Consider the following 26,015-nt stretch of genomic DNA (forward strand, 5'->3'; position numbering starts at 1 on the left):
TCTGTATTGCTGTTACTGATTATTCTGGGTCGTTCAATCTTCTTTTGTGTAGCCATTGGCTTTGTCTTTTGTTTTCCTCCTTTATGTGGGTTCCCTTCGTTGCTTGGTGGGCCTTCTCTGCGTTTATTGGCTTACGTGTCCCTTCACCGTATCTTGCTTTCTTGTTGTCTTGCTTGCCCTCTTGTGACTCTTTTGTGTTTTAACTGTTTCGGTTCAGTTCGGGCGTTGGCGTTGTTTGGTACCGCATTCTTGTGCCGTCGAATGACGAAGCGGCAGGAGGAATTGTCAGCAGCTCCACCTTCTTCCGTTTCAGTTCCGAGCAGCAGCAGCGGCAGCGGCAGCAGCAACGGCAGCAGCGGGAGCATCGACAGCGGGGAGGCCCCCATTTCGTTCAACTTTTCTCTCGATGAGGAGTGGATCGTTTATTTATTAGATTCATTTCCTTCACTCGTCTTCTGCTCCGCCGTCTCCCTCGTTGTTCTCTTCTGGGCAAGGATATACTACGCCGCGAATCTCGTAGCCTACCCCTTGTTTTCGTGCGTCTTACTTTGCATTCAGCAGAAATAAAAATAATTAATAGTTAGAGAGGAACAGCCAGTTCATCACCCAGATCAAATTATTGATCTTTTCAACAGCAACAATGGGCGGGTTGAAAACCGACAAATCATCACTATTTCATTGCCGGCTGCATTCTTGTGCATCCACTACTTTTGCAGGTCCCTGTATGCTTTTGTGCGTTTCATGACTGCATAAAGATGTACTGTTGTGCGTATTGTATATAATATTTGTGTACACGGGGGAGGGAAATATGTCGATATATAGTCTGTAAAGCATATATTATCTGCATACTAGTTTGCTTCCGTGGCCTCGTGGGGTGCTGGGGCAGAGCGGTTTTTTGAACACGCTGGCTGGGAGATGCTGATGCCGCTGCTGTTTGAATTTTGAATGCGCATGCTACTTTTTTGCGTTTAGTGTGCTTGTCATCACTTGTGTTTCATTTCCGTACTTGTTTTTTCTGCATGGTTTTTGCTTTAGGCGGATGCACTCCGTTTTATCTGTGGTGTTGTTCGCGTCTTACGCTTTCTGCATTTCTGTTGCCGTACTGCTGCAAGCCAAGAGGGCTGCCTGTGCGTTTCTTCAAGGCCTAGAGGCATTATTATTTGGTGCAGAAGCTGTCGCCTTTCTCTTGTATGGAATCAAGGCAAGCAAGCAACCAGCGACGCATCATATAATTCGGATATACGACTGAGGGTCCACCGTAGATGAACCTACAGTCAGGCAACATCAATGTACTTACTTTGAGGCTTTGTTCTTGTTTGCCAGCAGAACGCAAGCTGTGTTGAGTTGGTTGTGATTGCTGTGCATTTTGTGATGGTACGCAGGTCGCCAAGAAAGTGTCCGAAGGGGGAAAATCTGCCTCAAGGAAGAGCAGTATTGTCAGGAGGGTACAAAGCGCTTGCACTGCATGCATCGGAAACTGAACGAATAGAGTGCCTATCAGTTTGGTTAAAATATGATCAAACGGTGGCAGACTTTTTGTTGCAGTTTAAGTTGCAGATAAGTACCAAGCTCTTGCCCTGCATGCCTCATTGACATGAACAAATTAATTACTCAGCAAAATACAGTCAAGCTGTGACGGTTTCGTTGGTCTAGTTGGAGTTGCAGAGAAGTCTATGAGTTTGTGGCTGCTTCATCATTTATGGTGGCAAAATGCATAGGCGGCAGGAAGCCAACACATAACGCCATGCGTATTCATGCGTGCAGAAGGTTCGCGCGTATGTTTCTGCTTTGTTCTCTTGGTTACGGGCGCCAGTATGCGCGTGTATCATGCTTGCACATGCGTGCGTATATTTATTGCTCGCTTGTGTGTTTGGTTGTCTTCTCTGCAGGTGATATTTTTGTCGATGGTCTGCCCGGTCCTCTTCGGATTTCGTAGTTTTATGGCATTTAAAGGCGCGACGCCCCCGCTACATCCTCTGCACGCATTACCGGGCGCTGTAACTCCACCTCAGGTCCGAGCAGGACAGGTGCGTGGGCTGCGTTAGCACTTCAATTGCGAGTTGGTGTATTACGTAGGGCTGCTGCTGCTGCCTGAAACTAGCTGGTGCAACTGGTTACAGGTGCTGTAGTAGGCTGCTGGTAGTTGCTGCTGGGTTGCTGCCGCTGCTGCTGCTGTGTTGCCACAGCACAGGGGGAAGGTGAGGGAGCCCGCACTGGTGGCTCAGGTCTTTGGCTTTTTCCTTTTTGCCCCTTCAGATTTACTTCGTGACGGAATGGGTCCCTACGCTGTTGATTCTGTTGACATTTTGGCACCGCAAAGGAGCGACGGCCAGAGGGCAGCAGCAACAGCGACCCTCAGCGTCTCCAGCGGATGCAGAAGAACTTGTGGCGGTGAGAGAGCCGGTTGCCTTGCATGTTTATGAATTAGAGAGAAAATGCATGCACCGCGCATGCATGCTTGCTTTATTCCGTTTTGCCTGCGCAGTGTCCACTTGGATTGTTCCAATGTCATTTGACTACGACCTCTGCATGCACCCAGTCTTTGTAGAATTTCCATCAGCTCGCAGAGGAGCGAGAAGGCAATGAGGAGTGGTCTGCCTACGTGCCTGTACACAGGGTAGCTTTGACTCGACAATCATGGCGCCTCTGATGCAGCAGAACGTCTACCCCTTTACTGCGGCTCCCCCTCACCCACAGGCACAAGGAGACATGAGCCACGGGCCGGTAGGGCGATAGAACCAGAGCTGCCATCTGTTGCAGCGTTCGTAGAAATGGCCTTGTTCTTGTTTCGTTCGTTCTTGTAAAAGGGTGTTCGTTACTTTTGTACTCGTAAGGACGCGCACAACCAACCAAGCTGTTTTCGTTATTTGCTGCCTCACTGTCAATTCAGGCCATGCCCAGCGAGGTGTATCCGCAGTTTATGCACCCCCAGGTCCCGTACAGGGATTCATTCTCGAGCTATGCCCCGACGGCGTCCTCTGGTGGCTTCAGCCACGCGCAGTACGCACAGCAAGGACAGCGGCAGTGATATATTAGGGCCCCAATATGCACGAACAAAGACATGCTGCTGCTGGGTTTCAAAACGTTTTTCAACCCACCTGCCCTGCTCCAGGCCTCGCCCTAGCTTACTTTGCCCGAAATTGTTTGCGTGGCTTGGTTGTTCATATGCAGCTGTGTCGCTGCAGCACTTGCTTCACTTGCTCGTACAGCACAATGGACCAGGGGACGGTTGCTGCCAAAGTTGTTTAAGTGGCTTTTGCCTTTGAACAACCCGGCGTATGCAATGCGTTGCTGCCTCATGTTTAGAACACTCCGCCGCAGGAGAGGGAAGCTCTTCGAGCGGTAGTTGTCTACTTCATAGTGTCGCTTAGCATCGTGAAGGACAAAAAATGCTTCGTGCAAAACGGCTAAAAGGCCACCAAGCAAGTATTTCTCTGTCGTAGGGGAACCTGCACAGCCAATGCGTCTTCTTGCGTTATACTGCGCAGCATCAGGGCGCACACGTGCATGAACCTGAAGCTTTTCTGCTGTTTAAATTCAATTAATTAACAATAAGCTCGACACAAAGAAATCGCTTCCGAACCACGACAAAAAGAAACGCAAATAACAAGGCTCCAGCTATGCTGTTAGGGAGGGAACACGAAAAATCAAGGACGGAAAGCAGCAGCGGCACATCGCACGTTTGCTTGCTGCTTTTTTGTCCGTCAGTCGAAGCCTCAATAGAGGCGTGACAAGTTGTGCGGCGTTTAAAAAATGGAACTGGAGGAGAGGGAGGGGCGAGAGGGGCTGGCTGCTGCGATGCACATGCTCCTGTGCAGAAGAGTAGATGCAGTTGCTTTGCAAACCGTAAAACAAATTGTAAATGACAAAACGTGAACAGAAAAGATGCATCCTGAGCTCGAGCTATGCCCATCAGCTGCAGCTGATTAGGCGGAACTGGCCTCTTGCATGCACCTTCGGAATTCTTGGCGTTGCTCTTCAGACGCGAAGAACAGCGTAAGTGAAGCAAACGCCTCAGACGCTTGTGCCGAACCGTTTTTGCCTGCACGTGGCTGCACTGCTTGCCCAGTGTCAGGGACAGTAGGGGGGGTATTCAGGTGCATGTGCTTTGCAAACGCGTGCATCTGCACAGATCGGGCGCTGTTAGCAGCAGAAGCAAGGGGATGGTACGTTTGCCACGGCCCTACTTTTCCAGATGTTTTGCTGCCGTTTAGTTTGTCTTTTGGTGAGGCATTTTTGTCCAAGTGCTCTTCAACAGGCGCAGCAGAAACGCTGCTCTTTTGGGCAGCCCCTCTGCTCCTTCTCCATCCTAGCCTGCGTAGGTGGCTTAGCATACAGCAGGAAGAGGCGAATCCAAGTGCACTAGGGTCGCAATGCCAACGCTTCCCACAGGTGAAGGCGGTTGTGGGGATGTGGAGCACCAGAGGAAATTCGCAGGATGCTGGCGAGACCCGCCTCTCTGCCTCGCTGAGGTAACGCCGTATTTTGCTGTTCACAAATGACCCCGTTGTGTCCTCCTGCAGCATGCCTAGAAGATTACACATGACATCTTGTGGCCTCTCGCATTGTACCAAAACAGAAGTTGATGCATTGTCATGCTTCCTTGCCGTCGCAGCAACCTCCCCACAAACTGACAAAGCGCAAGAGGGGATGGGAATACGCAGTTCTTCGGGCGCTGTACGACGGCCGCACCAAACTAGGTTGAGGTATACCGAAGGCGCAGCTGTGGACCTGCCGATCATCTGCCTTCTGGGGGCGCTTGTCAGCGTTATAAGAACTCGCTGGCCTTTCTGTAAGTCTTGAAACCAGTCAAACGAAACGCCACCACCCGGATGCAGGACGGCCTTTGCCGTTGTATATTTGCTTAGGAATGGATTTGAAACTCCACGAAAACAAATGGCAGGCATTCCTTCTTGTTTGAACGGACGACGGTTTAAGGGGGAACCAAAAAGGCAAGAATGACGCACATCTATCGAACGTAAGCAAAGGTCCTGCACGGACTGCAAAGAAAATACGACGACCAACAACTTGGAGAATGAGTGCATGCATGCACGAGTACGTATCAGTGGGACAAGATGAATTTTGTAGCGTTTCCGCTGTTCCTTGGCTGCTGCTTCCAACTTCCTGTATCTTAACTGGATCGTTGTATCTTTGCCCATACATCTAAAGAGAACTACTTTAATGGAAAGAAACGATTGCTTACAAAACGCAGACAACAGCAGCAAGCAGGTGCTGTAGATTTACCTTTGGAGTGACGGCTCTTCGGTCGAGCAGAAAGTCCGCGAACTTAAGGCTCCACAGATATTGAAAATTCGAGTGCTTGTCAACAGCCCGCCGTACGGCAGCTGGAGTCGGCGGAGTTGCCAAAGAATATGAAAGTACAAGCAGCAAAACGGAATACAATAAGGCCACAACGACCGCCACAGCATCTGAGAACAGAATACGCGTATAAAAGATAGTGAGCACAGTATATCCCTTGTAAGCTCCACACAGTTAGGGAAACGTCGGCACTTGTGTTTGCAGAGAGCACAGAAGAAGAACAACTAAAGTACAGAAGAGTCACAACGCACAGCCTATCCGTACTACTTGACTGCACGTGCTCCAGTACACAGCAGATACACAGCCCACAGAAGCGGACGCGAGGACCAATGCGCAAAATAAACAGGCCGCAAACACAGGTAAACGAATCTAGAAGAGATTACTCAAGAGAACATGTAAACTAACAGGCACTAAACACAACAACGACACAATGCTCACCTCCGGCCTGAAACTGGAAACGGCTTGAAGCGTCCACCGCCTGTCCGCTGCGCGCGAGGCCGGCAATGAAAGCAGCAGCCAAGAGCCCGGCAAAAGCATTCGCCGCAATATGACGCTGCTCCATAGTGCGGATGACATCTAGGCGAGGAGAGCCTTGCGTTAACAAATCTGAAAGGCCGAAATGCAAACCCTCAACCAATGGAAACTAATCTTCACACATATAGTCTTGAAGTCGTATCGAGCCATTAGGCACAACTACATCCTTGTCTAACTTATGTCCTAGTCAAGCGCAGTTGGATTTGAGACAGGCTTTCGATGCCTAAATGCGGCTACCCTATATGCCTGCGCCATTTGGGGGGGTTTTGCATGCAGGTATTGTTCTGCATACCAATGAAGGAAGCGCACAAGAGCTGCAGTAGCTTGCCGCACTCTCCCATGCCTTCCATTGATGGAAGGCCCTCGTTTTCTGGTGCACGCAATCTTTTCATCTGATGAAGACACAGAAATAATAGATGAAATGGCCCTAGGTATCTGGGCATGGAAGTACTGTCTCTCACGAGTGTAGAGAAAGAGCAAAACATCTCCTTTGAAAGTGGCCACTGACGCAGCGTTGCATGTCTCAGTCTAGAGCGCTCCTTCCTGATTCTCTTTTCGCATCTTGCAAGGGACTTACCGATGCAAAGATGCGCTCGCGGAGGTCCAGATCGAGGGAGCACTTCAGCGCTTTCCACTTGAAGAGAGAAGCCGTCATCTGTACAGCTCCCATGCAGAGTGAGATGACAAACGAGAGTGCTACAGCGAGCCCAACGAATAAACGCGGGCCTCTGCCTCGGTCAAAAAGATATATCACCAGAAGCAGCGCCCACACCGCCAAAAACATACAGCTCAGGAGAAGCAAATGCACTCGGGGGCCGTATGCGCATCTGCAGAGCCACGACAAACCCAACGTATATACGACGCATTCACACCATGCTGTTAAGTTCAAGGACTTTCCTAATTCTCTAAGCTTCTCCCCCAATCATTCCCTCACCACATGCAATATCGCCAGTGTTCGAAAACAGGGAAAAGTAGTCGAGCTTAGTGATGTCCGTATTTACCCGCTGATGGCTCGATTAATTGCCTCGACGACTTCAGTGGAACGGGCGACTGCTGGGTCTGGAGCGCGAGAGGGCGGGAGAGAAACGCTGTGGCGAAAGGGTCCTGGCCCGTTGCCTTCACAGAGCGAGCTGCTATCTCGGCGGCTGGTGCCCTGGCCGTCTCCTCCTTCGTGCTCAGCGTCATGAGCAGGGACGGTGCTGCCTTCGTGCCAAGCATCTGCCTCCGCAGCATTGGTATCGTTGGGTGGTTTCAAAGCATCTGCTTGAAAATGCTCTTTCACTCGTGCCCATGGCTCTGCAGCAGCGTCTGCTCCTGCGGTAGCAGGTGCTAAGGCTCCTGCTGCTGTTGCAGGCAGTTCTGCTCGGTTCGTTGTCAGCAACCCTGTACACAGCAGCCCTTCAATTTGACGATGCCCGGACAAGCAATTCTCCAGCCCCCCAGCCTGAGTTGCGCTGCTGCTGACGCACTTGCTTTCACGAGATCCTCCCCACTCTTCATCTGCCCGTCCCCCTGCATACGATGAAGCAGAAGAGGTTCTTATGCCTTCCTCTTTAAGTGGTCGCCGACGCTTGCGAGAAGCCTGCGCAGATAGGTGCAGTAGATAGGGGGGATTCGGGGGGAGGGGTGGGGATGCTGCTGTTGCATATGTTCTAGCACCTGCAGAGTCGTATGCCGTGTGGGACGTTAAAAGCAAAATAATGTTTGTGGCATATCCTCAACCGCAGAGCGTGTGAGGAGGCTTTATTTTAAACTGGTCACGATGCTACCAGAAAAACAACTACTAAGAAGAGGAAATCGTTACAAATCCGTAAGCAATCAAACGCAGCGCAGTACTGCTCCGGTGCGTAACATTTCACGATCCCGCTAGAACAAATGTGGCTGAAAACAGGCTAATGTGCATGCATGCATACTATTAACCTCAGCTAGCCAACAGCTATCCAAAGAACTTTCCACGTCGCTGGTCACCATGCAAGCAGGTGATCCTTACCGATCTCCTGCTACGGGGAGTGAATGTAGGAGAGCTTCGTGATGCTGCCGCCTTTGTTGGTGCCTCTTCGTTTGCGATGGACTGAACGGATCTGAGTCGAGTATCTAGGGCGGCAGCAGCAAGTTGCAGTTCACTAGTAAGACAGTGGCCTGTTGGAGCTCCTTTTGAAGCAGATCTTGACGGCTCATTGCTGCCCATGGAAAACAAGCGAGTGCTGCTGTAGCTGCTCATTCGTGTGGGGTCCAGAACGGGTCCGCCTGCTTGTTCTCTGGATGCTGCGCTTGGAGGCTCTTCGGGAAACTGGCCTGATGAGGCTTCCCGATCGTCGAGGTACCTTGATGGCTGAGTGTGCGTGTCTTCTCGCATCTCCTGTTCTTCTTCAAACTCCACTGTTTGGTTCTGGTCCTCAAAAGCTCGTTGCGTCGTATCTTCTTGCATTGGTAAATCCGCAGACATGGCCCCTTCACAGTTGAAAGGTGACTGTTCGGCGCTGTTGGAAAGACCGTCTGCTGTGGAGTAGCGCACTTCCCACTCCCCTGGCTCCCCCGAACGCAGCACCGGCTCCTTTTTAGGGTCTCCGTCCAGTTGCACGGCTGCTGGTTGCGTTGTTGGTGCTCTTGCTGCTGAGGAGGAGCCCTCTGTTGCAGTTGCCGCGTTACTGAAAGAAGCATCAGAGTCCTCTGCCAAAGCTGCGTCTTGGCCGCCCCTGCTGTCCGCTCCGCCGTCTTCAGAGTGCAGTGATGCGTGACTCAGGAAATCTACCATTCTTCGCATTGTGCAAACATCACCGTTTGCCTTGTACAGCTCGTGTAGGTCCTCCCAGCTGTCTGAATGGCTACTTGCTTTGCTGCGGCAATCGTTGGCAGCTTGAGCAAGACACGCAGAACGCCCCCATACAGCATCAAATGCTCCCGGAACATCTTCGCTGCCGCACTCTTCCTGAGGCATCTCACGCGAATCGCTTGCTTGCGCTGCCGCTGCTTGCAAATCTAAGTCTGTGAGACTAGCCTGCTCGGTAGCGCGAGGACTGCTTAGCCCGCCATCAGGTAGTTCGGGTCTTGCGCTTTCTCCTTCCAGTTCTTCATCGCTGGCAAAGAACTGCCAGCGTGATGCTTCTGAAGCTTGTGACTGTTGTGTTTGCTCTGCATATATGCGAATGTTCTCGTCTAACGTTTGCCCTTCCGATTCCCAGTCATGTTCCCGCACAATGGTTTCTAAAAGCGTTGAGCGCTGGCGGCGCTTCGACTTCCCTGGAGGGGGGCCGATGATCTCTACTCCGTCAACCACATCACTCTGGGAAGTACATGGACCGACAACCTCTGTCAGACGGAAAGGACTCGTTTCTTTGAGCTGCTCCTGAAGACGCGCTTTTTGCGCATGAGACTCTGCAGCTTCCAGCGAGAAAAGTGTCGCGATGTGTCGCCGATCTTCCCTGAAGCAATACAGAAAGAAAATGGCAATGCGCTGCCAACTGGGTACTGCCACGCATCAAAGTTCGGGCCACGAGGAAAGGGAAAAACAGTCGCCGAGTGTCTCACCTGACGGAAACCTGTCCTTCATCTTCTGTAGGCTGCATCAGTGCGGGGACGGGGCGCCGCTCGCCTCCGGAGTTCCCACAAAGGCGCAAAGGGGGAATATAAAGATAATGCTCAGGTATGACGCCATCTTGTTGAGAGTAAGATTCATATCTGGTATCTAGAGACGATCGAGCTGAGGAGTGTGGAGTAAACGCTGTTGAATTGTGTCCTTCGTCTGCAAGATACGCATGAACAGAGAGGGAAACTCGCAGCACGAACTAGTTATCTAGAGATTTTGTTTAAAGCAGTTGTTGTTTTGTTAATGGCATTACTCTACAGAAGCACATGTCTCTCACAAAGGCACTCATATTAATTATTAAAGAAATTCTGGAGCTAGATTTCCCTCATTTGGGTAGCCAGAGCCCAAGGCGCCTGCAGATGCAGAGCGCGAACACACCTTGCAAACAGTCGGCATGATCGACAGAAACAGAAATGCACTCCTCTTCAGTTTGATTTGCAAAAGGAGGAGCTGTTTTCTGTTGTTGTTTCGTCTCAGCGCTGAATACATCTACTTCGTCGTTTCCTGTGGTGAAGTCGTCGTCTACCAACCCCAACAATATCTTTTCAAATGTGGGAGGTGGGAGGCGGCGAGGCGAAGTAACCCTCTTAGGAGGAGGCCGGGACAGGCCTTTGTGAAGACGCTCCTCAGGAGTGCGTCTGATTGGAGAGAGAACAGTCCCTTCTTTCCTCCTCCTATCTTGGGTTTCTTGTCGGGAGTTGCTGTGACTTTTGCGGCGGCGGCCATGGCCACGACTGCTGCTAGGTCGTCCCCCGAGCTCCTTTGATTCATCACGGCCCTTCTTTCTCTCTGACCTGCCGCGGGAGCGGGAAAGGACGGTGTGTGGGTGATGGGTTTCCGCTGTTCCCTCCTTGCGAATTTCCAGCGCGTGGGCGGAGGGGGCCTGCGATGGCGAAGGGGACGAAGCATCCAACCAGGCCCGAGCAGCTATGGTGGGGCTGCTGACTCGGCGTCTCCCCGCAAGCCGAGACATGACCGTAGGACTGCGAGAACCGTCAGAAGGAGGCGTCTTGGGAGACCGCTGAGAGAGCAGCTTCATGAAAGCGGGTGATGTCGGCCTCTCAGCACCTGAAGGCGTGGCCCGATGACTGCGGGAGGAAGAGTTAATAGATGGAGCAGATTCTCTTCTCCCATCAGGGACTCCCGAAGTATATCCTCTATTGCTTCCCCATGTATTTCCCGATGGGTTAAGGGAGGGAGAGGGCCCAGCTAGAGACTCGGCCGCCAAAGGACGACGCAGCCCGTCCGCCGCCTCTAAGCGGCGGCCGGAGTAAATTGAGTGATTTTCCATTGTGGGCGGAGCTATTCAATGCAAGTAAGCGTCTACGCCCTTTGGCATTTCAGAGGACATGCAATTTTCATAGGCTCGCGCCTCGGCTACTGTTTCTTACTATGCCTGCACTCAAAGGCATCGAAAACAATAATAACAGCAGAAAACTTAATAGGGGACTCTTCCCCTGAGCTGGCATGAGATTTTTGTGGAAGTTGTGTCAAGTGCTGGTGGTCTGCAGCGCCGCCGACATGTCTCACATATACGGGGGAATGAGGGGGGCCTCTTGCCGGCAATTCGAGGGAAGTGAGGAAAACATCTACAACTCAGATACTTCCCAAATAAGTTTCTACTGGGGACCACTTGGTTATTCGTGAAATGGAGAAAAACTTGCGGCGGTCACTGGGCCCGCCGACCTGCGATCAGCCCCCGGTCATCGCGGTCACGCGTTGAGTAGTAGCCTACAGGAGAGAAATGTTTCTTTTTCTGCTACAATCGGCATCCAAAGTAAGTCTAAATGGGCTTTTATTTTTTATTCGGTCTGCAGTCGCTTCTCATTGAGCTGCGGACAGCAAATAGAGCGCTACGCCTCTTCCGTTTTGAGTTTGCAGCCTGAGCCGCTGATCAGCCTGCGAGGTGAGGGCAAGATCTTACCCTACCTACTTCCACGCGTGAAGAATCAATTGTATTTTTCGAAACACTTCTGCAATCAGTCGCAAACCTTACCATTGCTGGCTGTCCATCACAACACGAGTACACTGCACGCGAGCCACCGGCGAGCTCTTCGCCTGCCCGGCTGGGACTGTATCGGAGTCTGTAACCATGGGCGAAGATAAAAGAAGACTATCATTGTAATCCGCAACTTTCGTGAAACGATGTCTAAAAGCCTTGGCTCACCATGCAGTCCGGGGATTGCGGGCGACCCTCCGCCACTACTCTCCCCAACGACCAAGGATGCTCAAGAGGTCACAGCACCTGCTGATCTTGGCTTGGGCGTAAACGCAGTGGAAGAGCAAGTCAGCGCATTGTTGAATACGTGCAAGTAGTAGATCAAATCCGTAAAGGCCTCTACATAACTCCCCTTTTGCACTCGGAGTTCTGTCTTCTCCCGCCATCTCGTTTTCTTGTCTCCTTCTTTGTTTCTCTGCAGCTCGAACAGCTCACACAGCTAGTTCAGAAGCTCACAGCGCGAATCGCTAGTGAAGAGGACTCTAGGGAGCTTCTGAGGGCTCAGCTTGACGAGGCATATGCGGCAAGCCCGGCAGAAACAAAAGTTTTCACTTTGCTGACTCTTCAGAGTTTTGGTGCCGCGTGAAAGCAGTTACATACTTATGCGTGCGCTGTTGTATATGTTCTACACATTGTGTATATGTACGCATATAAATGCACATTTGTGTGCATATATGCATGTATGGGTCTAGTGCTGCATACTGTCTTTCGACGCTATTTGCAGCAACTGGCAGACGCCCGCACTGAGCAGCCCGTCCCTCCCTTCGCGGGAGGCCGCCCTATGCAGCCTGAAATTACGTAAGACCGGTGAAGCGCCGCCCGTTGCATAACGCGTAGCGTGCCAACAAGGCAAATGCTTGTTGCTTGTGCTTGTTATATCATGCGGTTCACTGTATTGTATGTCTGGCATTTTAGGTGGCTCGAAACAAACCAACAACAGCTAACTCAGGTAGGGAAGCACCTTTATTGCTCCGCTGAATAAAATGTATACGGAATATGTTGTTACATGCGTGCTCTGTCTATTTACCACTGCCCAAAAGAGTTGTGCCCTGTGCAGGCTACGAGAACAGCTGAAGAGCTCCAGTACTTATTGGAGGAAGAGCGCTCTAGGAATGTGGAAATGCGCATGCAGTACGAGCGGCAGCTAAAATTGATCCGCAATGGAATTCAGAAAGAAAAACGCGACCTCAAGCAAACCCTTGTTCAACAGGTGGACTTCATTATTCGGAAATATAGAAACCTTGCAACGGAGGCTGTGGAAACAGCTCGCCAGGAGCGTCAAAAGGTGCATAATGAGCGTATCAAGGCTCGAGAACTGGCCGAAAATGCTTGCCGTAATTTTGAAAAGGATTTAAAAGAAAGAACGAGGGTGCGTGAGTGTCTGCACCTGCCCTTCTTACAAGTGCCAGAAAATGTAGTGGTTGTACTTGCCTTCCGCAGTTGCTCTTCTGAGGTGTTGCTGTATTAATCATTGCTATTTACTACCAGAAAGCTCTAGAAGAATACCGTCAACTGGCACAAGAAGCTCATAAAGCAGCCCAAGCTGAACGTGAGGAACTCCGCACGAAATGGTGAGGCGCTAGTTCCCGTCTACGGCTTCAGATGAAAAGACAGAACAATGCAGTACGGCACTCGTATCTTCATTATAATGATAAAAATACTAACCATCATTATCTTTTGTGTGCGCAGTGCAAACCTCGAAAAAGCAATGATCACCAAACGCCAGCAATTTGACGCCCTCGTAATCCGCGTGAGTTAGTGCATGATGAGTATTCTATAATGTAGTGCCTTAATTGAGTTCCACCTATTTTCATGCGCATAGCTTTCTGTGTGCGCAATCTCTGGTTTGTGGGATCTACAGGAGGCAGAAAAGAGAATTCAGTGCTACAGGCTGAGCCACCAGAGTATGAAGGAGCAACTCGAACGGGAGCGGAAGCAATTTGGGCAGATGATGAGTGAAGTGGCGCAGCGGGCAAGGCACTTCTTTTTCTAAAACGCACGGCTCCCATATAGATAAAGCAAAATCTAGTGGCGTTGGCAGCACATGCACAACAAAGGATACGTTCACCGCATTTGTGGGAGGCAGTAACATAGGAGTAGCCTGAGGTTGCAACGAAAATGACTGAAAGATTTGCAGCAGGCCCTAGAGCTCAACTCATGTTCTCGCCACGCGGCGGTGTGCCGCTTATGTATGCAGGTTGAGAAGGAGTGCAGCGAGTACGATACTGCGATGTTGAAGGCAGTGGCGGTGTTCTGTAAAACAAAGGGTGTAGAGGTCGATGAGTCGACATTGCGACAACAGCTCGGGGACATTCGTATTCAACGCTTGAAGGAAGCCGGAAGAGATTCCCAAGTACGTCACAAATTGTTAATTGTCTATGGAGAGTGTACAAATACAACTGCACTCTAATATCGGGCTTGTGTGCACATTCGATGGAAGTTCCTTTCCAAAATGCATGCTGCATCACTGAACTAAACTTGTGTTTGCAGCAAATAAATTCTCGCCCTCTAACCGTCAAATACGGCTTCCAAGCAATCACACCCCGAAACTCCAGCTGATGCTCACTGCGACTGCACTGCCGAACGTACGGCTGAGCAGCAGCACGACACCAGAAAGGGCAAAGGTTTTCAAGACAATCATTGTAAACCTCAAGAAGTTGCCTTGCGAATTTTTTCTGTTTTTTCTTTATGAACGCCAAAGTTGCAACGCACACAGCAACTCCTCGCAGCATCCCACAGAATACACCACATGATTTTCGGGTTATTTATTAAGCAGCTTCGTGCGGATGTCACTTGGAAATACTCAAGTCTGCATATTTCCATATATACATCTATATATACATCTGCATTATATGTACATTATCCTTAGGAGCTATATAACAATAGATGCATACATATATATGCATATATATACATGCATAATATTTTGAGCTCCATAGGCATATATATGCATATATATTGCCCGAGAAGACAATGTTGTAGGTATCCAACTAGAGCTTGGCGAAGCAGCAGTCAATACAGGAAGTAGAAATTGCTAGTGGCCCGTGATTTGCATTCTACAGAAGTACATAGGCCCAAATTTTGATGCATCAGGAAGCACTGCGTAGCCGTACGTCGTTTTCTCAACAGAAAACAAGGTAGAGCCGTCGTTCTTTCCTGGCCCCCTGCACAAACCGGATTCTATCTTATCTAAAACTTCGACTCCAGCAGGCCACTCTCCATCAAACAGAGGCAATATGCGTACATTCCCTTTTGCCTTCTTCAGAAACTTTTCTATTACCTGCACCGCATGTCACCAAAGCACGCCAAGAGACAGAAATATTTCCAGGCATCGAAAGCCTCACCTGTCTCAATTCCAGTAATGCATGCGGCAATCGAAGTTTGAAATGGCATGTATATATATATATATATATTGATTACAGCAAAGACGCATTGATTCTGCGGTGTGCCTACAGCATCGTTTTCTAGCTCCGATAATGCGCAAGTGCTGTACAGAAGAATGCCGTCTTTCTTCAGAAGCTTTGAGGCAATATGAAGCATCTTCAGCTGCCGCTCTGCATGAGTTTTCGGAGTGCCTGTGCAGCCGCCGCAACCAGATAAAGCCGGCCTGAAGTGGAGTAATCAAACAGGAAGTTCTTGAAAGTAGAAAAAGCCAACTGATGAAGGGTTCGGAGGCAATCATCGTTCACAACAGCAACCCCAGTGTGAGGCTTACTCAGTGACCAATTTCCCAGAGCAGGCCCTCCTTTATGCAGAAGGTGCCTGTCAGACGAACAAGGGGCGTCTAATAGAATCCGATCATATGGAGCAAAACGCTCTGAATACAAAAGCCCATCATGAATATCAGCAGTCATGGCTCAGCTCCTACCCACAACCAACGTTGTACACAGCACAGTGAGTCGTGATACGTAGAAGCTGCTGCTGCTTGCTGCACTCGCGTAGTAGCCTTGCGAAGGTTTAACCTGCTGCATCAAGCGGTGCAGCGGTAATGCTGGACCCACCAAATGCGCCACCCTTGCAGATGTCTGCACAACTGAACTGAAGCCGCTGCCTGTACGCATTACCGCATCAAATCATCACTGCACTTGCAAACATCAATCAGAAGTATGCATGCATGTATGTATGCAAGGAAATCCGCTGTCAAACGTTCACTTGAACTCACCCTGCCGTGGCGTATGGGGGCAGGAACTTGTTAAGGGTATTCTTAAGTCTGAACAAAAGCGAAACACCGAATCATCACCGCTGCCCATGTATGCTCAACTGCAACAATTTTCTCTCGAAAACACCTCGCTTTTAGCTATGCAGTCTATATAGGTAGAAAACCGTCGGTCAGAACAGGATTTCGCTTACCGAGCCAGTCTGTCGCGGCTGATGTCGTTACACACCAACAGCCCCTCAGCTTCTTCATCGCTATCGACACTGTCGGCCTCACTTAGCATACTATGGCCCCCAATAATGTACGGTGGGACCTTCGCTTGTGTTAGCATTGACAAAATAATTAAGGATTTACCGCCGGGTGCCTATCAAGGGCCACAATTCATATGCACGCAACGGTGGCACCTCCAGGAAGCCCCTTTTCATGCCTTTCTTGCCTGTCATTCTACGTAACAGCACAAGCCCTTCATTTGGATTTCTGACGGAAAAGTGCAGGTATTAAGCTCACCGCACACATGTCAAGCACAACTTCGCCGGGACGTGCACCGAGGACAAAGGCAGCCAGAGCAGATGCTCCATCTGCGGAGGCACCCATAGCCCACCACAAACAGAAAAATTGAAATGCTGAATATGAAGGTGCAAGATCGTGCGTCTTTGTCCATATTGTTTAGACTGAGCTCCCGGCGCAGGCTAGGAATTACCCAAAAAGTATGTTTTGGCCCTTGCTTCTTCTGCAACGTGTTCATCTTCAACAATCAGGATGGTGTCATTCATGCTCTGAGCAATCGGCAGCTCAATTCTGGAGTCAGTGTTTACCGACGCAGTATTTTGACCACCTGCGTCTTTCGCAGCGCTCGTTGGTGCTGTGAGTTCCTCATAGGTGAAGCAATTCGGGATGAAGCACGGCACAAACCGAGGCCTCCTCAGTAGGTAACGAAGCGCGCTGTGGGATATATGCGGTGCTACAAAAGCCAACTGAGTGGGAAGTTCTGCAAGAGCATTTAGCAATAGTTTCCAGCGGGCTGCGCCGTACTGCTTGCTGTATGTAGCACTCCAGCACGCACCACCCCGAATGCTCATGCTGTCAATTATACCAGTAGTATGACTAATCAAATAGAAAAAATGGGCAAACAGTCCTATGCTACTATCATATGCACACGGGGGCGCCGCTGCAGGAGTCCTTCAAATCGATCTAGGCAATCAAGGCAAGTGAAGAGCTCCAACCGAATAACGAATCTGTAGGGGAGACTGGGGACAAATCTGCACTTTAAGAGGGAAAAACACAATTTCGAAGTATAAACTTTAGGAGGTTCCGAGGCGTTACAGCTCATTGCATGCCTACGGGCAAGAGCATGCAAGACGGCAGGGCCCATTGCATTCGCTCGGAGACAATTGCAGACAAAAGGGTATCGTTGCGCTTTCAGCGCGAATCAAACCCTACAGTAAGTATAAATATAAAGTTACTCAGTTATACTTTACATATTCATGTACGTAGTCAATATGTGATGCTATACTTAATTATATACATAGCACGTAAGTGATTCTTACACATATTGTTTTCTTGCACTGCTGATCTACATTTGCTGCGAGATACATGTTTAATCCATGGCAAAACATCGCCTTTCTATGCTCAATGGGTTACCATGCCCGAACGCGAATGTTGATCTTCCGCCCTCACGTTGAGTTCGAAGGGCTCGTGCCTGGTCAATTCCATGCAAGCCAGTTCTCTTATGATGTGGAATGGAACCGTTCAAAGTACCGTTTATACACATTCAGATCTAATGCGCAAATGCAGTCACACCGTCACTCATTGAGTCCTTATGTAGTAGACATCTCGAAAATACGAATAAAGGTATTGTGATGAACAGCTGAATGGATGAACACAGTGATACAGCCCCAGGAAGGTTGTAAGCGACAGCCATTGGTGTCACCTGGCCGCACGGTGCTGTCATAACAGTACATTGAGCTCGAGCAACGCTCACCTCCCAGTCATTCGTCACATCCGAGCACATTGAGCTCGAGCGACGCTCACCTCCCAGTCACTCGTCACATCTGAGAGTTAGCAGAAGAGACTCCGTGCGTTCGTTGGACGTTTGAAGGCTAAAGCAACTGCTAAGCAGCCCACATCGATCCGCCACGAGCTTGAGAACAAGGCTGCAGGGCACTTGCTAAATTTTGTACTAGCCCTTGCGCCCCTTGGGCAGTGAGCTCTTAAAAGTCGCAGGCTCTACTCTTCAGAAAAATATCTTTTATGGGGTGAAACTGAGTAATTCAACCGTTGAGAGCTATTTTGCCACCTTGCCCAGGTGAAGGTCGGTCTGCGTTACAGGCAGGGAAAGAATCTTGGAAACGTGCCTGACACCCCCATGGATAACTGAGCAATCCGCAAGAAGTGGAGAGGAGCTCGGTGCAAAAATGTAGTACGAGTTGATCGCGAAAGGTGCATAACCCAGCAAGGATTACCCAGGCAGTGGCGTGTCCCATACGGAATAGCTCTAGTCTCTTCTGCAGGTTTCTTACTCTCCTTCGAGCACACGCGCATAGTGTTCTGTAGCAGAACCTTAAATGCTGCGCAGTTCCTTGCCCTAACACTTAAGTTCCGGAGCACGACACGTTTCCCGCTGCAGACGGGAAAAAGGACAAAATCCATTTCGCGTCATCAGACCCATGTTGGCACACTGGCACTACAAAGTGGCGCAGCAAGCAATTCAGTCTGCTGCTACACCATCAGCTCGGACCCAACGGCAACGTCAACGCGCCCACCAAATATGGATTCCCTCCCGCAGTGCCCACACCCTTCAATCAAGCATACAGAAAGAAAGCCATGCGTTTCATACCTTAAAGCTAACGGCGCCAAGTCCCTACTTCTGCTTCCTGAGCCGCCACCCTCCAAAAAGCGCTATCCCCTCGACGGTATCCCTCAAGCTGCAGGCTTGCAAAAGCCTCCTAAGAACGTGCAAAGTAGAGTATAGCCCTCCCGAGACGATGCAGCTTGCGGGTGGCATAATAATGCAGCTTTGTCAACGCTGTTGTTGCCGTAGCAACCTCACGACACCCAGCTCTTACTTGGCAACTTTATTCACCCTTCACGTTCTGTTTGCCGTCTGACACGTATATGGACATGGCTTGCATGCAACTGTTCTTTTCGCCTCGTTTAAGGGCTAGATGCTAGCCTCCTAGCCCTGCATTTCGGTAATAATTCACGAGTGTGCCATTCACGAGTGTGCCGTGCAGAAGGGCATAATAATAGGGCATGCGGCAGCACGCAGAGAACACCTGGAACTTCTCTGCGCTTCTCTACAGTACACTGGAAAAGGTGAAACAGTCATAGCCAAACAAACTGTCTTCCAGTTGTTCAACTCTTGCTAAAGACACATAATGGCCAAAAACGGTGACGGGTGCAAAACAAGATTCAGCACCCCGCCTCCTGTATTCCTACGGAGGACTAAACTGCGGAAGATAAGGCATGAGATGGGCTAGCATGAGCTTGTCCACCATCAGCGACCTCTGGTAGTTTGCTTCCTCTACTGCCTCTGTGTGACAGGCCGCCCCTGATGTTTCCTCTTTGACTGGAAACCGCTCATTGCCAAAGTCCTCATCGTCAGTCAACACAACATTGTTATCGACAGGGATTTTGCGCTTCTTATGCATCGCCACAGAAGATGCATTGCCTTGTACGGCGCTTCCGTGGGGCAACATGTGTTCCAAATGCGCCAAACTGCCCGCCGCCCGATTTCCCCCTCGCGAAGCCGATTCAACGCGCGCGCAGTACTCTGCGTCCAAGCCGCTCAGTGCCAAAGTGTCCTCATCTGCCTGGACTGTATATACAACGCACGAGTCATCTCCCTCTTTTGCTTTTGCATTAGAGCAGCTCTCTCCTCGCTTCAGATCGTTCACACCCGCAGTTGCGGAACACGAGATGTGCAAGCGCTCCTGTGCTTTCGAACTCCTTTGCATTTGACAATTCGCGATAAGCTTGCTGAGTGCCGCAGCAGTTGCTGCGTGGGGGCTGGTGTACAGAGTCACATGGCTTTTGCGTTTGTGATGACACGAGGCGGCGGCTGCGGTTACGGCTGTGGCAGGTGCATCTGGAGTTGCAGCAGCCCAGAGGGCAGCACCCGAGGAGAAAGCAGAAGCCTCGCTTGGTAGGTGTGCTAAACCAGCACTTGTTTTCAGTTTACAGTTCTCTCGACGTACGACTGAAGATGGAGCTGCCGGCAGGCGAAACGTGCACGATGCGTCAAGCATTCGTGCAGTGTCTTCGAGCCGCATCATATCGCCGAAAAGTGCTGATGTCCCTGCACTTATTTCATACAGTGGGACTGCCTCTTCAGTGTCCGACTCCGCATGGGGTTTTCTTTTGTTATCGTTCACTGCGGCAGCTGCAGCTTCGCTTGATGGAGGTGCATGCGCAGCATCTGGGGATGCCGAGACCGAATTCTCTTGCAGTGCATTCGACTGCTGCGGCTGTGTAGGAGCTATCCCTGTAGCGTCAGGATTAAGGGGAGCAGAGCCTGATAGGCACTGCCTCCGGAACTGCTTGAAGAACATAGTTCCAGAAGCCTTAAGGTGCTCTGTGAGGCTGTGGCTGATAAGCGGTGATGGCCTCTGCACCGATCCTGGGCGGCACATGTACAGCGGCGCCTGTTCGTCGTCGTCGTCGCTTTCCAGGCCTGCCTTTTGTTCAATTCGCTGCCTTGCGGGCAAAACTTTACTGGTCTTCCTGATGTACTTGAGGAAGCGCCCCCAAGACCGCAGCGCAGCGTCAGCAGCACGCTGTTGGTGCGCTTGCCTGTGGGCCCCTTGCTCGTGCGTTTCCCTGGCTGTCTTCGACACACGCGGATTAGCTGAAGTATGAGGACGCTGGTCTCTTGCGAGCGAAGCCCTTGGTAAGGTTTCAAAATCGTGCCGGCGTTGAGAGCAACGGGAAGAAGCCCTCGGGGACTCTGCAGAGTCAGACTCCGAACTATCGCTGGTGGTGGCCTCGGCCCAGCGTTTCCCGTTGCAACTGATACACTCGAGTGCCTCAGGCATCATGCATGCAGCGAAAGCTTTCAGTTTGTTTTCCAGGAACCCCACCCCGCTGCTTGATGCAGAATCAGTGCCCGCCTCATGTCCGTTTGTCTCCTTGTTGGAGACCTGGCGCTTTCCCCCTCGTACACCTCTGGCAAGGCAGGAGTTAAGAAATTGATTCTTTTTTTGCAGCATCTGCTCTACCCACTGAGCCTTGAAGGCGCGGATTTCAGCTGCTCTCCGGGAGCTGATGCGGCACTCCGTTATCAACAGGCCGTCTTTGGTATCGTCGTCGTCTGTCTCGTCAATATAAACGGTCACTCCGTCATCACTTCCAGACCCATCAGAAGCACCTGAAAAACATCGAGGCGTTGAGGCCTTTGGAACAGGATCGGAAGTATATTCTAAGGAGAGTGAACTGCGTTCGCGCTGCTGATCCGGGGAACGGCGTCTTGCGCCGCGTCCTGCCAAGCGACAAGCTCGTGCAAGGGATGAGGTGTGACCGATGGCCTCAATCTCGTTGTTTTTCAAGTGGCACGTGCTGAAAGACCTATCCTTGCACCCTCTCGAATTGTTTTCTTGGTATTTGCCGCTAGAAAAATGGGTTTCCGTTGGCGTCTCCTTAAAGGGCAGGGACATGGATGCTTTATCAGAAAGGAAGCTGCGTGGAGACACAGAGTTCCTGTGGGGGTCAGGACTGTTCTCGTCAGCCTCTGTACTTTCGGAAGCCAGCGGCATAGAAGGAAAGTCCTCAGCAATCCCACAAAGAGCTTCTGCCTTGAATAATGCGTCCCCTCCAGGACCCATTGTGTCTCTTACGCCGCAGAGACCGCGCCCTCGTAGCCCCAGGCATACAGAGGCCACAGGGAAATCCCAGTAAAGAAGGCAGGCAAGAATTTACAAGAAGCGGGAACAAATGGTCGCTCTCCTCGCCGATGCTGACGCTACCAACCTGCCCGGTTGGAGCCGCCCACTACCAGGGTGAGCGGCGGCAAAAACGAGAGTTGTAGGATGCCTCACCCCACCCTACGAAATATCATTTTGAAGATTGAGACCTTCGCCTTTTCGGAAATGTCTCGATCTCAAATGCGGCCAAGCTGCATATAAAGACACGGGAAGCAAGAGCTAGAGGCCTCAGGGGCCGCAAGGTCGAGGAAAACACCTCACCCTGACGTCAGAAACCCATAAAGATGAGCAGATAATACCTCAACATTGACACAACATCGTTGAGATAGGCTTAATAGATGGAAGTCAACTTCGGACCGGCAGTGATAAGGGCTGCCTGCCGTTCGCAGGGACGGACCGACAGAGGGTGTGGACGTCTATTCAAGCCCAAGTACTGCAGCATGCAACTTATTAGTCCATACAGTCCCCAAACAATTCTCATGTGTGGCACCAAAACATGCAAAGGGTCCACACTACCACCCGCAGCTACAAAGGGTGGGTCTGGGGGCTGGTGGCAGCAGGGTTCGGCTGCAGATATTCCCTCCTTTCGGATACTCATCGCTTGAGGAAAACCTGTAAGGATAGTAATAATGAAGCATATCTGAGTCACTCAAACGGACCAGTGTCAACCAGCTGGTTTCTCCATTGTAGGAAATCCGTGAACACGATTCTTTCGGCACAGAATCGTCACTGCGTGTATAGGAGGTTCCGTGTGTAGGTGCATGCGTACCAAAATACTAGCATATTGGCTGCTGGGGGACAACTGGGTGCTTGATATTTGACTAACGATGTTCGTGCATGCACCAAGGAGGGGTTTGGCGGTGCTTCTCTGTGGTAGCGTGCAACAAAAGAGTCCTGGATCTTTGCCGGGGACGGTCACGAGCTAGAATATGGAGTCGAACGACCTAAGATGATATTACCCCAAAAGAAGCTTGTTTCACCCTCCAGTCTTTAGGCTTTCGGGCCACAGCTGCCCCAAAGCCTATCTCAACCGCGGAAAGGAGGCGGCCTTGCATGGAATGAAATGAGGGTTTGCTGCCTCTCCTGTTGCAAAGCAACCTTATGCAGTTGGACCAGATCCCCGCCTCCGTGCGTACACTGTCACTGGAGTTAATCGTTCAAAATTTCCTATTCCCTCAGTGGGCTACCTGTGTGCAAATGGAAATATATGTCTCCACTTTAGGCAAACATTGCTACATGCTGTCCCAGGAGAGGCAGGGTTCCTTTCCCCCTTCAACGCAGGAACCTCCTCCCCTCTGAGTGGTACGCTTGGTGGTCGGGGGCAGCTGCTCTTTGGGACGCCTCACCTACCAACCTTCACGGCATCGCTAAAGCAGGGCATGTCAAAGGTCAGTCAATGCATCCCTCTTAATGTGCGCATGCTGGCTACTCAAGGCCAATTAATCGTAAAAATGTTGTTCACCGTGTAAGTCCGTACGTCGTGAGGGGGGGCTAGGCAGTGCCTCCGCGAATCGCTGCTGTTTGATCGCAGTTGCAGCAGCAAGCGCAGCAACCCGCAAGGGGCACGCTTCTGCACCTTTTCAGCACTCACATTATAGAGCCTTCCTTTAGCATACAAAGCAACCGTAACAAGGCAGAGGTTTACCTTCTGCAAGGGACCTATTTTCCCCTTTGCTGTCGTCACTCATTTGCTACGCGACAGCACTCTTCTGCAGCGTGGACAAGTACGCCACCGCTTGGTTTTTTCCATAGCTACGAGGGACTACTTCTAAATCCAGGCAAAAAATGTTGGAAGGACTTCTGGAACATGTATGTACTGACGGCATAGACGACTTGCTGGACTTGGTCGGACTTGTAAACACAATTACACAACCTGAAGGGCAACATTTTCGAAAGAGCTTTTGAGGTTGTGCTTTCGTCACAAGCTGCGTGTGTAGGCAAACCGAGCAGCCCTATTCCGATAATAACGACGTGCCTTTATTATAAGCATGCATACGCAACAACAACTACGCATATGTGTACGCATAGGATGTATCCGCGCAGGCTGGTTGCGGCATGGCCCTGCAGATGTACTTACAGCCGACTGTATGTGATTGTATTTCATAGTATTTCTACACGTCTGCAATAAGCAGTTTGCAGCGGTCCCCAGCCTAACACAGCGAGGCTTCCATAAAACCCGCTACATCAACTGTTGCTACTGCTGCTAATTCTGCTAGTCTTGCTGCTGCAAGAGGACGACCAACTCGTAGTGCTGCTAAGGACACGAACTACTGGGATGCGCTGTCGACTGCTCTTTTTGGCAGAAGACATATCTACATCTACCTGCACCCAGGGCACAGTATGAATAGTGGACAAGTGTAAGCACTGTACGCAAAAGACAGATGTGTATGCAAAAACATTACATACACTCGCGAGGCCTGCAGCCTCGCGGCTGACCGACCCTCACAAAGAAAACTGACGAAACTGCTGCGGCCCCTCCTGTGGCAGCACTTCGCGGCAGCCGCCAGCAGCAAGCACTAAAACAACGCACGTAGGGATGACATAAATAAATAACGGTGTTCTTGCTGCCGCAAGCGATGCTGTTTTGCTCAAAAGTCTTCGTCGGTAAGCAGCACTCTCTCTCCCAAGTCTTTGACGGCCTGGGGCTCTGGGGGCTCGGGGTCATCATTGACGAGGGAGCGCCTTAGAGACTCAGCTCGTGCGGCCAGCTCGGCTGCAGCTGCAATCTGTGCAAGCTTCGCCCGTTCTTGCGGTGTCTCCCCAGGTGATGCTGTTGCTGCTGCTGATGCTGCGGCAGTAAGAGGCTCTCGCGCGTTGGTGCACCCGTCGCTTTCGCTGCTTCCTGAGCGGCTACCCCCTTCGCTGCTACGACTGCTCCTGCGGCCCTGCAGAAGTAGCAAAAACAGCAACAGCTCCAGCAGCTCTGATGTATTCCTAAAGCAATAGACGGAAGACATGCCAGGAGCAGTAACAGCAGCATGCGCAACAGCAGCATCGGCAGAAATGCACCTGCCTCCTCACATGGCTGTTCGTTTCAGGGTCCCTGCAGAAGTTCAAGTGTAGTAACTGTTGCTGCAGCATGGGAGATTCGGTAGGCACGAGGGTTGCCAAACAATCCTGGGCTCGGCAACCTCCCAGAACAGCTGTGGCTGCGAGCCTGGAACAAAGCATGCATAAAGGCAGCATCACATAAATAGATTTTAAAAATGCCCCTTTAATATGCGCTACTAACTCAAACGCCAATGAGACGAGGGGGTTGCTAAAGCGGGAGATGCGGGAACACAAGGCTAGCGCTACGGCAGCGGAAGGAGACAAAATCAAGCAACGAAAGCGACCAAAGATTAGAAGGAAAGGGACAAGAAGAGGGAGAGGCTTTCTACTGGACTCCGCTCAAGCCTCAGCACATGCCTAGATCTACCCCAGCAGCAAACATTTCGGCATTGATATGCAAGTGACCAAGACAGGAGGAGACAGGACACGAGGAAGCTTGCAGCTGTTCCTCACCTATCTGCTTCTTCACATCTGACTGCCACTCCCTCCAGCCTTATTCTTTTGAGTCTATCTTCAATCTCCTGCTCAAGTGGCCGAATGCAAAAGAACCGGGCCTCGAGCAGCAGCTGCTGCAGCAGCCATGGTTTGTTGCTGCAGCAAAGAGCTCCATTTCTAAGAAAGTCGAGAACGAATGAGAAGCTATCCCCGTTCCTGTCTATAAATATCTCCCGTGTCTCACCCTGTCTCCAAGGAGGAGATAGACAACGCGAGAGGTAATGCGGGCCAAAGTTCCTTAGAGTTGAATACGTCGTGGCGAACGCACGACCCCCAACGTTCAGCAGCACTTTGCTGCTCAGAGCTTCAGCAGGCAGTGCATTCTGAACACAGCAACACCGCCGAGTGCTGCTGCTGCTGCTGCAATCGCAGCAACAGCAGCAGCAACGAGCTCGATACCGGCCAGCGTTCACGCCAGCTTTGGAGGTCTTTTTGCTATTGCGGGTGGAACTATGGGAGCTGCTCTGCTGAAGCTCCTCATAAAAATGCTGCTGCTGCTTTTGCTGCTGCTGCTTTTGCCGCTGCTGCTGGTCTGGGGAAGCCTGCTCCGCCGTTAGCTCGTGCCGCTGCCGCAAGAGCGGCTGGGCGAGCTGCTGCTGCAGCAGCGCCTGCTCTTCACCCTGTTGCTGCGGGTCAACTTCGGACCGCATAGTGGGGGTTTGAAGCTGCTGCTGCAGTTGCTACCTCACCTTCTGCAGCTGCTATTTACGCAAAACCAGCGGGGAAGCTGCACGACAATGCCGTTTCCAGTAGCAGCTCGCCACCAAAATGACACTCGAAGAGAGCACCAAAGCAACAAAAGCCTCACTAGATGAGTTCTTGTAACCTTAGGGAGTCCTAAAGAGGCCAAGCAGCATTAGAAGTTGACACTACGCAGAGCCGCCGGCGCCGCCGCTGCTGGGCTGCTGCTGGTGTTTGTAGAAAGGAGGCAGCGAAAGCCTTTTGAAATCCCAAAGG

The 26,015-nt window shown here is 50.9% G+C and overlaps 6 protein-coding genes across 6 annotated transcripts; 2 read left to right on the forward strand and 4 right to left on the reverse strand.

Moving 5' to 3' along the window:
* Positions 1–261: 261 nt before the first annotated feature.
* Positions 262–3,028, forward strand: EAH_00014680 (hypothetical protein, conserved; the record flags this gene model as incomplete). Its single annotated transcript, XM_013394203.1, has 6 exons — positions 262–420; positions 1,383–1,445; positions 1,890–2,027; positions 2,257–2,391; positions 2,617–2,724; positions 2,891–3,028. 6 exons carry the CDS (start codon positions 262–264, stop codon positions 3,026–3,028), a joined length of 741 nt encoding a protein of 246 aa, XP_013249657.1.
* Positions 3,029–4,362: 1,334 nt separating this feature from the next.
* Positions 4,363–10,730, reverse strand: EAH_00014690 (hypothetical protein, conserved; the record flags this gene model as incomplete). The annotated part of the gene is made up of 10 exons (XM_013394204.1): positions 4,363–4,528; positions 4,693–5,000; positions 5,245–5,429; positions 5,758–5,925; positions 6,146–6,245; positions 6,431–6,581; positions 6,855–7,435; positions 7,844–9,275; positions 9,382–9,595; positions 9,818–10,730. The coding sequence occupies 10 exons, from the start codon at positions 10,728–10,730 to the stop codon at positions 4,363–4,365; spliced, it is 4,218 nt and encodes a 1,405-aa protein (XP_013249658.1).
* Positions 10,731–12,558: 1,828 nt separating this feature from the next.
* On the forward strand, positions 12,559–13,397 carry EAH_00014700 (hypothetical protein, conserved; the record flags this gene model as incomplete). The annotated part of the gene is made up of 3 exons (XM_013394205.1): positions 12,559–12,807; positions 12,927–12,987; positions 13,300–13,397. 3 exons carry the CDS (start codon positions 12,559–12,561, stop codon positions 13,395–13,397), a joined length of 408 nt encoding a protein of 135 aa, XP_013249659.1.
* Positions 13,398–14,472: 1,075 nt separating this feature from the next.
* Positions 14,473–16,367, reverse strand: EAH_00014710 (hypothetical protein, conserved; the record flags this gene model as incomplete). The annotated part of the gene is made up of 6 exons (XM_013394206.1): positions 14,473–14,718; positions 14,892–15,045; positions 15,601–15,648; positions 15,789–15,958; positions 16,102–16,172; positions 16,295–16,367. 6 exons carry the CDS (start codon positions 16,365–16,367, stop codon positions 14,473–14,475), a joined length of 762 nt encoding a protein of 253 aa, XP_013249660.1.
* Positions 16,368–19,028: 2,661 nt separating this feature from the next.
* Positions 19,029–21,245, reverse strand: EAH_00014720 (hypothetical protein, conserved; the record flags this gene model as incomplete). Its single annotated transcript, XM_013394207.1, has 1 exon — positions 19,029–21,245. The coding sequence occupies one exon, from the start codon at positions 21,243–21,245 to the stop codon at positions 19,029–19,031; it is 2,217 nt and encodes a 738-aa protein (XP_013249661.1).
* Positions 21,246–24,100: 2,855 nt separating this feature from the next.
* On the reverse strand, positions 24,101–25,708 carry EAH_00014730 (potassium channel tetramerisation domain containing protein, putative; the record flags this gene model as incomplete). Its single annotated transcript, XM_013394208.1, has 3 exons — positions 24,101–24,397; positions 24,534–24,669; positions 25,017–25,708. 3 exons carry the CDS (start codon positions 25,706–25,708, stop codon positions 24,101–24,103), a joined length of 1,125 nt encoding a protein of 374 aa, XP_013249662.1.
* Positions 25,709–26,015: the final 307 nt, after the last annotated feature.

The sequence above is a fragment of the Eimeria acervulina genome, genomic scaffold, assembly GCF_000499425.1.
Source record: "Eimeria acervulina Houghton genomic scaffold, Eah_scaff87, whole genome shotgun sequence".
Taxonomy (NCBI): Eukaryota; Apicomplexa; class Conoidasida; order Eucoccidiorida; family Eimeriidae; genus Eimeria; species Eimeria acervulina.